Source organism: Ixodes scapularis, unplaced genomic scaffold (assembly GCF_016920785.2).
Source record: "Ixodes scapularis isolate PalLabHiFi unplaced genomic scaffold, ASM1692078v2 PGA_scaffold6__148_contigs__length_123643588, whole genome shotgun sequence".
Taxonomy (NCBI): domain Eukaryota; kingdom Metazoa; phylum Arthropoda; class Arachnida; order Ixodida; family Ixodidae; genus Ixodes; species Ixodes scapularis.
The window spans coordinates 66,918,771-66,932,544 of NW_024609881.1; the positions used below are offsets into that span (position 1 = coordinate 66,918,771).

The 13,774-nt window shown below is 53.2% G+C and overlaps 1 protein-coding gene across 1 annotated transcript in view; it reads left to right on the forward strand.

Moving 5' to 3' along the window:
* LOC115316311 (venom metalloproteinase antarease-like TtrivMP_A) overlaps positions 1-12,813 on the forward strand; it is a 36,447-nt gene extending 23,634 nt beyond the window's left edge. The window contains exons 12-14 of the mRNA XM_040212251.1: positions 2,580-2,712; positions 3,901-4,020; positions 12,685-12,813. Coding sequence (XP_040068185.1) covers positions 2,580-2,712; positions 3,901-4,020; positions 12,685-12,732 — 301 coding nt within the window. The 3' untranslated portion in view covers positions 12,733-12,813. The remainder of the gene's footprint in view (positions 1-2,579; positions 2,713-3,900; positions 4,021-12,684) is intronic.
* Positions 12,814-13,774: the final 961 nt, after the last annotated feature.

Consider the following 13,774-nt stretch of genomic DNA (forward strand, 5'->3'; position numbering starts at 1 on the left):
ACTGTTGCCAAGGGAGCTCAGGTTTGGCTCTACTTTGGCTACAGACGCAAGCCAAGTTTTGGCCCAGAACTCGGTGCTGCCTGAGCTTGCTCTTTTTTTACAGCGATTATTTTCACCATTCTTTTCCAGCTCGCTTGCACCTTTGCATTAATTTCGTTATTATAATTACATTAATATGCTGGCCATTTACCCTTCCGTATTGAAAAATCTAATTTGTATGAGAATTTTCTGCGTCCAATAAACAGATATGAATCATTCAAGATATATAAGAACCACATAAAAAATATAAGAAACTTGTGAAACGTTTCCTATAGACCCATTTCGGAATTTTGGCAACACTAAAAAAAATTTAGCCGGAATAGTAAAACATCTAGCAACATTGGGTGATCGCCGCCATTACGCAGGGTTCGACTCGTTTGACCGGTCGGCGCGCAACCTAGCCGCCGTAGCGTTTCGAGCTATGGCTTTTGCGGGTGTTTTCCCGATCACGTGTTGGACTAATGATCTATCGAAACTGCTACATATAAGTGACAGAGAGGTGTAGCAGTTTCACAGGAGCCGGTCAGGCACAGACCGGTGCATGGAAAGAAGCTACAACTTCTTCGTCGAAGCATACGTGGCCCCCGCATCGATAAAGGCTAACTACTCACGGTCCAGGCAAGTTCTTTCTTGTTTTGTACTGATTTTTTTAGTAACATTCCATAATTTTAATACAGTTAATCATGGTGATCGCGCTTTTAGCGTGGCCACTCCGAACGACCCGGTACGCTGCCCCCGTCGTGAGCTTGTCGTTCGGCGACAGCCGAGAACTCGCTCGTTTCGTTTTTCGTACCCCTCCAATAAACTTACGTCCGCGTACCAGTAACTGCAAAAGATGCCTCACGAGTCACAACCTTGAGTGTTTGAGAAATCGCAATTGCAAATCGTACAGAACAGCAGAAAAGTTTGTAGGTGTGGGTGGCAGGCAGGCCATTTTAAAATCCTTCCTTGGTAACCTTTTGAAGACTACGAAATTACGCGGTTAGTGGCATTCCTCACAAAGCTACAGAGTAGACTTTCCAGAACCACTGATGTATTGGGTTTATTTCACGGAGTTTGTAAACGTACCACGTTTGTTCAAACCCACTCAAAATGCGACATTGCAAAAAAAAAAAAAAAAAAAAAAAGTGTGCTGGAACTGATTTTTATTTGCACAGAAAATACGCACAGCTGTTTGAAGTGTAAAACCGGTTTTTTTTTTTTTTTTTTTTTTTTTTATTTCATTCAGTGCAGGAAGTTCCTTCATCAAGGGTTCCTGCTACCGAAGCAAGAAGACGACCCAAGAACAACATACAATGTGTTCAGGAATAAAAACCGTTGAACAGAATAACAATTGTTGAACATGCTATAAACTCTTTGGCTGCATTATCACAAATTTACAAACTGATTAGTAGCGTAACGTCCCTAAACGTCTAGCGGTACGGCCTTGGCACCCTGTTCAGGCCACCACTCCCATAGTTCCCACGATCGCAAGGCGGGTTCGAGTGATCTTCAGATTCGGTTAACACTGCATTTAGTCTGTACACCCCCTCCACCCGACGTCAGTTTTCTGGAAAACTCTTTACCGGCGTGAGTAAAGGATACTAACTTGCGGAAGAAGTAATCCTGCATCTACACACCGAACAAGTACCTAAAATGGCCTCGGTTGCAATGGAGAAGCACTGAAGGAGGGAGTCGCTCGCGCATGCGAGCCGCGCACTGAACCTCGGCCGTACCTCTCTAGTTAAAGACGGGGCGCGACACACAACCACACTACTACAACATATAATCACTTGCGATGCTTCCGCTTACGGATGATAAGATCGATTTCTTGTCTAGCCCGCGAAAGTTTTTAAACAACACGAGGACTCGGTTTTTCCTTTTAAACGCTTTAGAACTTGTCTGACACGAACCTTTTTTCCGTCTCCGTCAACGTATCCATCCTGCGTACACAAAGGTACGCAGCAGTGCGATGGCATATTGATGCGGCGCGCAGACTGGGACTCAAAGTGTAAGCAACACAGTTGTAGGCGGTAAGATGCAGGCTGTTCTGGCGGGAGCCCTGCGTGATGGCGGCGGACCTAGTTGCAGTTGCGTGCAACAGGTGGCGCTCTACTCCGAAAGGGGTCTATATGTTCTTATATATCTTATATAATTATTTTCACAGTTCTTATATGTTGTTTTTCACTAGGGTTGTTGGTGTTGTTCGACCGGCGGCAGTTGATAAACCCGTTTGCTCTACTGACGCCTAAACCCTGGTTAGCTCAGTTGGCAGAGAGCTCCACTGGAAATAGAGAGTTTCCTGATTCGATATCAGGACCAGGCGGACCTTTTCTGTCGTACACCAGTCACTTAGCTGTGTTTGAAGAGTGGTGTTTTTTTCCTTTGTCCCCGATGTTCCTCTTCTCCATGGAATATTTTAATCATTCTAGTGAAGCTCCCTTGCACCTTTGGATTAATTGCATTATTATAAAAAACATCCGCATTTCTCCCATTGGACACACACAGATTTTGATATATTATTTTAAAACATATAACGATCGATTCTTGTTCATTCGCAGGCTACGTGGAGAGAAATGCTGGAAAACACAATCCGACTATGACTTTTTTACCGTCACCAAGGATGTTGCGGGCCGTTTGATCACACCGGAGACGTTCTGTCGACGCATTAACCCAGAGCAATACTCATCGGCCGTGAGCATCACTCCTCTTCCCCTTTGTATACCTTTCCTCACCTGAAATTCGCTCCCCTACCTCTCGGCAATGCGCGCAGCATGCTGAAGGTCTGTCCAAACAGGACACGTTTTGTGCAGCCACAGCATTTGCTGTCGCTAGAAATAAATGGTTTCCTTCAGTTCCGGCCCGCTTGCGAACGTTGCTTGCTTGCGAACGTTGTTTTTTGTTTTTTTGTTTTTTTCGGCTGGGAGAAATGCTATTCATGACTTGGGTTCTTGGAGAGAGGCTTGAAGGGTGCTCATCACGTGGATCCGAAGTCACACGCTCTGCTGGCTGTCGTCAAGACCCCAATGTTGTTGGCAATCGCCAATCTTCCGAAAACAAGGAAGAGGAGGGGAGGATAGTGGGGAGGTGAGGAGGAAAGGCGTGCTGTTTGTATGCTTGATGCCCTCACTGAAAACGCAGGCGCGCGCAGCAAAATTCACGCTTTTTAGAAGCGTGCACACTTCTTTGGTTTTTTTTGCCGCGTACGGGCGTTTTTTTTCTGTTTTTTTTTTTGGGGGGGGGGGGGGGAGGGGACTTTTGAGTCGTACCCGAATAAACACGTTTCCAATAAGAAAAGTTAGCTTTCAAGTAATGCCGATTATGTCTCTGCTGTGTCATGAAGGCCCGCATAGAGCGCAGGCTCGCATAGAGCGACGTTCTTTATGGTTGGAGAAGTACAATATCGATTTTTGGTCTTTGTAAGAAAGAACAAACACTTGTTTAAAATTTGTTTATTCACATTACCTCAAATGCCTCTTAGGTATTGCATATATAGGGACTAGACCGTTGGAAATGAAACCTAGACATAAACGGACGTGAAATCGCTAAACATGTATCAAAAATAGAACCTACTGCACGACACATTATCTTCCATAAAAAATAATACAAGTACGACTAAAGTTTACTGTTTTAACCCAGTAAGGAATCTTAGAGGCCCATAGGCATAACATATGTCAACACCTCCTTATTCGCTGACCATCGATCTCAATTGAAAACGCCATCGCTTTCGGAGACCCTTAGACATTTGCTGTAGCATCTGTGGTTATGTGCACATATGTTCTACACAATTTGAGGTCAAAATAATATTGAAAACGTAATCAAACATTTGTCCCACAACATATACTTGAAGTTAACTACCGTTCTTGCTACAAATATTTTCAGAGTATGAAGAACTGCGTCATAACGTGCCGTAATAATGTGCCCACCAGAAACGGTTACTACCAAATAGAAGAAAAGACCCACTTCGCTCCATTTGGCTACCCATGCGGAAATAATGGAGAGGTAGGACATCCCAAAATACTTTTCTTCTCGTAGTTTTTAAGCAGCTTGGGGAGCATGGGTGTTTCTGATGAGTGCAAAGAAGGTAACATGTCAGTTAGGGGAGCTAGAGCACCAACAATTTAAGAAACGCATTAAGTGCCGGGTACTGAACATCTTACCATTGCTCGGTAGCCCATAAGATCTCGGCATCAGTTTATAAGAACGTCGAAGAGCCGATTACGCTCTCAGAATCCAGGCCACAATGGTCCACACCCTGCGACCTTTCAACTGACAGCGACTCGATGTGTGCTTCAAGAACGGCTTACCAGTATATCATCTCCTAGCGAACACTACGTAGACAATTAGTGTGATATATATTTTCAGTTAGCTCGACTCTTTAGAGGTGCAAGTTATGGGGTTATCCCCGTCCAGCTTCCCCACCCCCGAGTGACACAACACCACTTTCCATATAAACATTTAATCACTCACATTGTTGAGTTCTCCGGCGGTCGCACCTAACGGTATCCAAACGTCCGTCCACCTTCACGTCCGTCGCACCACTCCCGCGTCCTCCCACCGACCCCTCGAGCCCCCCGCCGGTCCTTCCCTCGCACCCCCTTTTCCCGGCGCCAGGCCGACGGGTGCCTTCCTCCCGACGTGGGTGTTCTCCCGGCTCCCCATCCACGCCGTCCAGGCCCTTGGGGGTCGGGCTCCTTTGAAGGGGGCCCGAGGACGTCCGCCGCCGCCACCAGCCGGCCACTATCAGCCTCGATCGGCTACCGAGGGTGCCGACGGCTCGCCCTTGAGCCGCCCTCGGCCGCCAGCGTCTGGTAGCAATCAGGCGGCGGCAGAGCGGGCCCCCACACCACCCCCCCCTCACTCCTCAGACCCCGACGCCGCCAAGAAAGAGTCCAGGTCAACGTCCATCAAGGACGGCGACGGCAGGGTCCGAGTGATAGGCCCTCCGGGCCCGGTGGCAGATGAGTCCGTCGGGGAGGGGCCGATGAACTCGGCAGGCCGGACCGGCTCGGACTGCCTCAGCGGCGGAAGCTCCAGGGCCCGCGGGATCGGCGTGGCAGGGGGGACCAAATCTGGGGCCGGAGTCAGGAGCCCCGGCCGCTCCCTCCGCAGCAGCTTGAGGGCCGCCTCGATGTCCTCCTCGGTGGCAGCAGCCGCAGCCGCTGCGTCTTTCTTCCGTTGGTCCCTCTCCGTGTGGAGCTTGCCCCCGGCGTGGGCCTCCTGGCACACCACCAAGACGTGGCAGACCGGACAGAGGGCCGCCTCCTCCTCTGCCGTGTAGACGGCCGGTGGCTCGTCGTCCCAGTCCGCCATGGTCAATCCCCGGAAAGGTGGCCTCACCTCGGACGGGTTGACCCCGCGGGAGGGGCGGTACTGGTCCCTCCACCTTGCGTGGGACGCGTAACCGACTGCCTCCCTCCCGGAGACCACCGTCCATGTAGCAGCCGACCGCGTCTTCTTGGCCTGCTCCAGGGGTTTAGGCCCAGCCGGAGGCGGTTGCGTGGAGTGGGAGCTCGAGCGCCCTCCCCTGCCCGACCGGACGCGCCTGAAGTCCTCGGGCGTCCCATTGTCGCCCCCCCGGTTCCGGGACCCGCGACCAGACCTGGACCTCGAGCGGGGGTAGTAAGCCCGCTCCGTCGTCCAGGGCTGAGTTCGGCGTTCGCCGCGGTGGGGTCGGCCCCGTGCACCGCCGTTGGCAGACATTCTGTGTGGGAAAAAGAGGTGGTTAATGGATGAGATACACTAGTGCCTTTTGGCCCTGAGATTGTATCTCCGGGGATTTTCCTCAGCGTTGCTTGTCCCGCCTGCCTCCCCGTCAGTATCGTCAGGATCGCGGAGGCAGTAGGTCTTTAAGTCGCCCACGTGCACCGAGCCGGACACTTCGCCCGTGTCCAGGCGAGCAAGTCGGTAGGTCAAACGTGACAGTCGTGCCGCGACCCGGTACGGCCCTTCCCACCTGTGTGCCAGCGACGCCGCAAACCCTTGCGCCGCGTTGCTGAGAGGGTGTGTTCGCATAAGGACCAGATCCCCAACGGCGTAAACCAGGTGGCGGTGCGTTTTGTCGTACTGGGCGGCCTGCTCCAGCCGGGCAGCGTCGAGGTTCTCCCTGGCCGTGCGGAGGGCGTCCCCGAGTCGGCCACGGAGTTCCGATGCGTAGCGAGAGATGGGGCGGGGGTCAGCCTGCCCACACTCTCGGAATCCATTTTCCAAGGGATACGTCAGCTCCTTTCCCAAGTTAAGGTACGCGGGTGTCAGTCCAGTCGATCGATTTACCGTCGTTCGGGTTGCAAAACCGAGCTCGGATATGTTCGCGTCCCAATCCTTATGCTTACCGGTGAGTGTCACCAGCATCGCCTTCAGGTTCCGGTTCACCCGCTCGGTGATGTTCGCCTGTGGGTGGTAAGGCGTTGTTCGTTTGTGCTGGATATTGAGTGACCGGCACGAGTCCACAAAGACCTTACTTGTGAACACCGACGCGTTATCTGAGATCAGAGAAGCAGGGAAACCGTAGCGACAAAACGTATCCAACAGTCTTTCCCAGATTCTTGCAGACACTAGCTTTCTGAGTGGGAAAAGCTCGACCCACTTCGAGAAATGGTCCGTGACGACGAGTAGATACTGGTTTCCGCGTGGACTTCGGGGCAGTGGTCCGATGATGTCACACGCGACCGTCTCCCAAGGGCGCTTGCTGATGACAGGTTGCATCAGGCCGGGGGGCTTCCCTCCCCTGGGCTTCGCCACTTGGCACGCTGGACAGCTGCGGGCATATCGAAGTACCTCCCTCCTCATTCCCGGCCAGGTCACGACACGACACAACTTTTCGTAAGTCTTTTTGCCGCTCCCGTGGCCTGCCAGGGCCGAGTCATGAAAATACCTCATCAGTTTCCGCCGCAGCTTCCGCGGAACGACGATTTTGAAGGGGGATGGGTCTCCCTCGTGTTCGTCCATCTCGGGGATGTACCTGAGCAACAAGTTGTTTTCACCCAACAGATAGGTATCGATCTCTCTATCGATCCTCGCGCCCGCGTTTCCGGTGTCCGCTGCGTTGCCCTCCAGCGTTTCTGACACCCGCTGTCCCGTGCCTGCGTTTCCAGCGTCTGCTGCGTTATCCGCTAGCTTTTCCGACACTCGCTGACAGAAACCATCTGTTTTCTGGGCTTCCAACAACTCTTCCCTGCTCACAACAGTACCCCAAGCGTTCATCTGTTCATTGGTGGCATCACACACAGCCGCACAAGGCGGGGTATCACCTTTTCCGCCACCGCTCGCATTGCCGCGAGTCTTTCTCTCCGCGTGGATGGCTCCCCTGGAACCAGCTTCCGGCGCGTGACCGGGCGCTCTCTCCTTCTCGCCCCTTTCCTCTGCATTCCCGCAAGCTTGCTGTCGTGGGTGGAGGGTTGCCCGGGGCAGTTCCCCCGGGTCAGTCTCCACGGGTGCGCGCGACAATGCGTCCGCGACCTGGTTCGCAGTGCCTCTGCGATACTCTATCTTGTAGGCGTAGCGCTGCAGAGTGAGCACCCAGCGGGCCAGTCTGCCGGCTGGTTGCTTCAGCCTCTGAATCCAGGCGAGAGCGTTGTGATCAGTTTGGATGGTAAAGAGAGCGCCATCCAGGTAGAGATCGAACTTATGCAGGGCATACATAATTGCCACTCCCTCTCGCTCGGTGGTGCTGTAGTTGCGTTCCGCTGGCGTGAGTGTGCGGCTCGCAAAGGCGACGGGCCTTAATTGGCCGTCGTGCTCTTGCAACAAGACCGCTCCCACGCCGTAATCGCTGGCGTCTGTTTGCACCACAAACGGCAAGTTTAAGTCCGGCAGTCGCAAACTGGCAGTCGCCGCGATCGCGCGAGTGAGAGAGATGAATGACACCTCTTGTTCTCGTTGCCAGACGTACTTCGAGCCTTTGCGCAGCAGCTGGTTAAGCGGGCGGGCTAGCTCGGCACAGTTGGGAATAAAATGGCGATAAAACCCAATCATTCCTAGAAACCTTTGGAGGCTTTTCACCTCCTGCGGCCGAGGGAAATCAAGGATGGCCCTTAACTTCTCCTCGTTCGGTTTCAAGGTTCCCTCGTCGACCACAAACCCAAGGAGATCGATTTTCGGAGAAGCGAGCTGTACCTTCTTCGGGTTAATCGTCAACCCCGCATCCCTCATTCGCCCGAGGATGATCGTCAGGTGAATGAGATGTTCGCTGAATGACTTGGAGAAGACCACAACATCATCCATGTGGGCCATTGCGAAATTAAACCTGGCGTCTCCCAAAACGATGTCCATAAGTCGCTGGAAACTTGCCGGCGAGTTAGACAGTCCGAAGGGAAGGCGAGTAAACTCAAATAACCCGCGATGGCAAGTGAAAGCAGTCTTCTCGACATCGGCAGGAGCGATCTGAATCTGCAAAAACCCCCTGCTGCAGTCTAGTGTTGTAAACACTCGGGCGTTCCCCAAGGAATACATGATGGATTCGATCGACGGAAAAGGATACGCATCCCTCGTTGTCAGAGAATTGAGTTGGCGGTAGTCAACGCAAAGCCTGGCTGTCCCGTCCTTCTTTGGAGCTAGAACTACCGGGAAAGCCCAAGGACTTTTCGATCTCCTGACTGCGCCCGTGTCAATCATCTCGTCGAGGGCGGCGTCTAGGAGGTTTCTTTTGTGAACGCTAAGCGGCCGGGGATTGCAACCCCAGGGCTTAGCTTCGCCGGTGTCGATCCGGTGCTGAAGGACGTTAGTCATGCCCGGCCGTTCGGTGAATGTCGCCGAAAAGGGGCGCAAAACGTCCGCGAGTGCATGCCTCTGCTCGGTCGGGCCGTCGAAAGACGCGAGCACGGCCTCCAATTCCGCCGCTCCAACCTGCGTGACGAGCGCCTCTGGCTGGAGCTTGGGACACCCAGCGAGAGCCGTCGTACGTGGAGCGCAAGGAACACAGGGCGGTGGGTCGGCGAAAGGTATCAGCGGAGTAGACGGGTCGTAACGGTACCCATTGTTCCGCAGGTCAACGATGATGCTTTCCCGAGAAAGGAAATCTCGCCCCAGTATGACCGGAGATGTGAGACCCCGAAGGTACACAAAACGTTGCCTCTTACGTCGACCGTCAAACTCGACCTGAAGGCGCAGAGCCCCCTCAGCCCTCGTCATGCCCGTTGCCAAACGCATGCAGATGTCGACCGGTCTTAAACTCCTCCTCCTCTCGCGGCATGCTTCGTACACGTCGTCACCGATCAGACAAAGGGTAGCTCCGGTATCTATCAATGCTGAGAACTCCCTCCCAGCAATGTTAATCGTCATGTAAGGTCCAGAGGCAGAGAGTCCCGTCTGGGCTCTACATGCCAGTGGGGCAAACGCGTCCGCGACATCAGTGGGACATGTCGGCGACACGTCTTCGTGGGGCTTCCCCACGGTACCGCGTCGCCCCTCCCTTTCGCCGCTGGCCAGCGGCGGGAACCTGGATGATCCGGTTAGCGCCGCTGGCCCCGGGCGTTTCCCTGGTGCTGACCGTCGCGCTCGAGCTGCGGACAGTTACGTATGATGTGGCCAGGCTGGTCACACCGGAAACAACGCAGGGGTCGGCGGCCCGGACTCTGGCGACGCCCGTCCCTTTCATCTCGACCGAAACGGGGCGCGTTATCTCCCCGCCTCGCGACACCACGCGCCCCGGCCGCGCTGGCCCCGACCGAACTCGAAGGCCGATTCTCGCGGCCGGCGCGGCGTCTCTGCTCGTACGAGAAGGGGTCTAGCGCGCGAGCTGAAACGACTTCTCGCGCCTCGCGCCTAACAACCGAGGACACCGACGCTGCCTCGACGCGGGGGGTCGGGCTTTGGGACCCCGCCCAGGCGCAGCTAGGCTCAAGCGATTCCTCCGGCCCAGGCGGCGGCGCGTAGCGGAGCTCAGCAAGCAAGTCCGCCTGAACGACGCGCGCCTCTCGAGCCAGAGCCTCCAGGGTGTCGAAGCTGCGCCCACGAAGGTACGGCTTGAAGGATGGGTGGCACTGGCGGATTACGCGCGAAACTTGGTCCGCGTGACTCGCCGCGGGGTCTGCTCTCGAATAAAGTTCCTGAAGTGCGCGCACGTACTCCAAAAGGCTCTCGTCAGGATGCTGCGTGCGCGTGTTTAATTCCTCGCGGACGCGCCTCTCATAGTCCGGCGGCAGAAACTCGCTTCGGAAGCGCTCATGGAACGCGGCCATCGATGAGGGAGGCTCCTGAAGCCTCCACCAACGGGCGGCATCCCCGACAAGGGCGATTGGCAGGATCTGCCGGATGACGGTGTCATCCGACGCGCAAACGGCCGTTTGGTAGGTGCCCAGGCGCAACAGGAAGTCATGAACAGAACTCTCATCCGCGTAACCCGAATACGTGGGCAGCTCCATCGTAAGCCGCGGACGCGGAAGAGTCACCGGCGCGGGAGCAGTCGGGCTCTGCGCCGCAGCTAACTGCCGCGTAAGTGTAGCGAACATAGCTGTCATTTGCTCCATGAGCTCAGCCGCACCCGAAGGCGCCTGCGGTTGCGCGATGGTCGGACTCTCAACCAGCGACGCAGTCGCCCCTGCGGGGTTAGCCTCAGGGGGAAAGGCGGCTGTGGGTTCCCGTCTGCTCGGCTGGTTCGCGCCGTTTGAACTTCCGTTTCCCTCGCGCCTGGACTTCGGCATCTCGACTTAAGTCAAAGCTCTCTGCCTAATCAGAACCCTTGGCAAATTGGTCCCCGCTCCAAAATTAAACACAAGTAGAGTGGTGACACCCGGGAAGAGGAACCGGAGAAGGACAATTAATCGGGCCCCACGTTGGGCGCCAGTGTATGGGGTTATCCCCGTCCAGCTTCCACACCCCCGAGTGACACAACACCACTTTCCATATAAACATTTAATCACTCACATTGTTGAGTTCTCCGGCGGTCGCACCTCACGGTATCCAAACGTCCGTCCACCTTCACGTCCGTCGCACCACTCCCGCGTCCTCCCACTGACCCCTCGAGCCCCCCGCCGGTCCTTCCCTCGCACCCCCTTTTCCCGGCGCCAGGCCGACGGGTGCCTTCCTCCCGACGTGGGTGTTCTCCCGGCTCCCCATCCACGCCGTCCAGGCCCTTGGGGGTCGGGCTCCTTTGAAGGGGGCCCGAGGACGTCCGCCGCCGCCACCAGCCGGCCACTATCAGCCTCGATCGGCTACCGAGGGTGCCGACGGCTCGCCCTTGAGCCGCCCTCGGCCGCCAGCGTCTGGTAGCAATCAGGCGGCGGCAGAGCGGGCCCCCACAAAGTAATGTCCGGCACCAATGAGTCTCCAGTTGTATACACAGCCTGTTCTTTTAGGCTTTCTGATTTGGTTTTCAAAAAGGCAGTGATTGCTGCATTAATACAGTCTGCCATCTTTAATGGTGAGAAAATATAATGTCGCCCCCAACGACACCTATTGGGACTAGATGCCAACTACCATGCTTTACGTAATACATTTTTCGTAAATAAACCCGGTTTAGCTGTGATGGTGCTTTTTAACTTTTCGACCTGAGTCACCTAGGGTGGATAGATTGGGCGCAGAATGCTGAACTTCTCTTTGTTGCACCATCAGAGGAAGATAAGCTACCCTACTCTTGATGCTTAGAGGTTTCCTTTTCCCCACTCTCCTCTTCTCTGGAGTTCCCTTTGCTATTGTGGAAAGAGTGAAGGAGTTCGTGAGCAAAGCTTATTGTGCAATTTTTAAAATCTACTTTCCTCCGAACCAGTTTTTAAAATAGAATTTAGGCCTTTTTTTTGTAAAGGGGATAGGGCGAGTTCACCAAAAATATGTTTTTCTTTTTTTAATTTGTGGTAAAAATCGGACAGTTAAAACTCGGCATCGAATGTAACGAGATAACTAAGCCTGTCACAGTTTTGCAATGCAAGTGGTACATCGATTTTTCTTTCTTTTTTTAGGACTGAGATACAAATTCATATTGCACATGTAGCTTGAAAGAAAGATACAGACACTCAAAAGGTTCTCTAAGATTCTATCGGGATACCTGTGTACCGCGACACTGCCCAGTTCTGTATATCTCCAATTTCACATTGAACCGAGAGGATCGCCAGCAAGAGCAGTCTTTCGAACACCGTAGAAGATAAAAAAGAAAGCACATTTATGAAGCGCCACTTTCCCATTTCAAGCATTCTTAGTCTGATGTTAATTACCAACCACTCTTTGACGTGAAGCTCAAATTAATTGAAACTGTGCTATCTGATGACTCGTTCAAAGCAACCAATTCCATTCGGCACGCACACCCATTGTAACCAGGCGGGAAACAAATAAGTAGAGCTCGTCACAAATTGCAAACAGCTCAAACCTACGTAAACTTGATACTGATGCATGAGGCGCTTTTCCTATGTCAGTATATAGTGCGAATACGCGTGTGTTTGTTTTGTCTTAAGTTGTTCGCACATGTATACACAAATGTACTACAACTATATGTATTCAGACATATCTTTTTGCTAACCTTGTCAGATTTTTGCTTAATGCTTATTTTTAACGTATATTACGCTCCGAAAACCGAAACCAGACCAGTACGAGTGATTGAGAGATCCTACTTTAAAACTTCTGCGTGGTGCTTAGAATCGCGTACAAAGCATAAATTGACGGCTGGCTAACATTTCTCGGTGTTTCCCCACGACGAGTTTGAGAAACATGATATAAAAAATGTTCCCTCTTTTTCAGCGGTGCTGGTTCGGAAACTGCACAAATATTGACAGCGAGGTTTCTTAAACAGTTACAAGGTGGAAAATTGCGGTCTCAAATATCCACGCCTCTGAAGAAGTATAAATAAAAGCGTTTCTTTTTGCCTTTCGCATTGAGTGTTATATTGTCACGGGTGGTGACTAAAAAAACAATAAATAAACAGGAAGAAATAAATGTTTAATGTGGCGAACTTGTGCCAAAAATAAAAGATTACAAAAGATAATAATAGAGCGTCGCGGGCGTCTAAGTCGGCGTGGCAGCAGAGTCGAACGCTAGGGCGAGACTGGCTCCGGCATGCCCGCGGAGCCGCTTTTGTACACACGTTGGCATCTGGAGCATTCGACGTAGAAGGTTCGACGCGTAGAACATTCTGACCTCGAATCAGCTAGACGGTTCTCGATTTCACCAGAACATCACATTACAGTGTTAACAAAATTGCATAGTCGCGGCCAGGAATCGAACCCTGGCCCTTCGCGAGGGAGGCAAGCGCGATAACCGTTAGGCTACGGCCGCGCTGCCTACTTGGCGCGCGGCAATACTCCCCCCTTAAAAAGTGCATCGCCCCGATGCATCCCAAAACAAAACAAAGCACATAAAAAGAACGGCAAACTAAAGAGTCCCTTGAAACACATAAGATCCACAGTCCTATCACAGGCGCACGACGTGGACGACTTCAGGTCGTGGTGGACGGCGTGATGATGTTCTTGTTCCGTCGGACATCACCTCGTAGTTCAGCTCGCCGAGGCGACGAAGTACCTTGTATGGTCCAAAGTACCGTTTCAGCAGTTTCTCACTGAGGCCGCGGCGACGGATGGGCGTCCACACCCACACCCTGTCTCCGGGCTGGAAGTGAACGTCCCTGCGACGAAGGTTGTAGCGGCCCGCGTCGACGCGTTGCTGGTCTTGCATCATGAGTCGGGCGAGCTGGCGGACTTCTTCGGCACGTTGAGCAAGAGCCTGGGCGTCGTCGCTCTCATTGACAGATGGCTCATGGGGCAGCAGCATTCCGTCCAGCATGGTTGTTACCTTCCGACCATGTACCAGCTGGAAAGGGGTGAATACAGGGGTC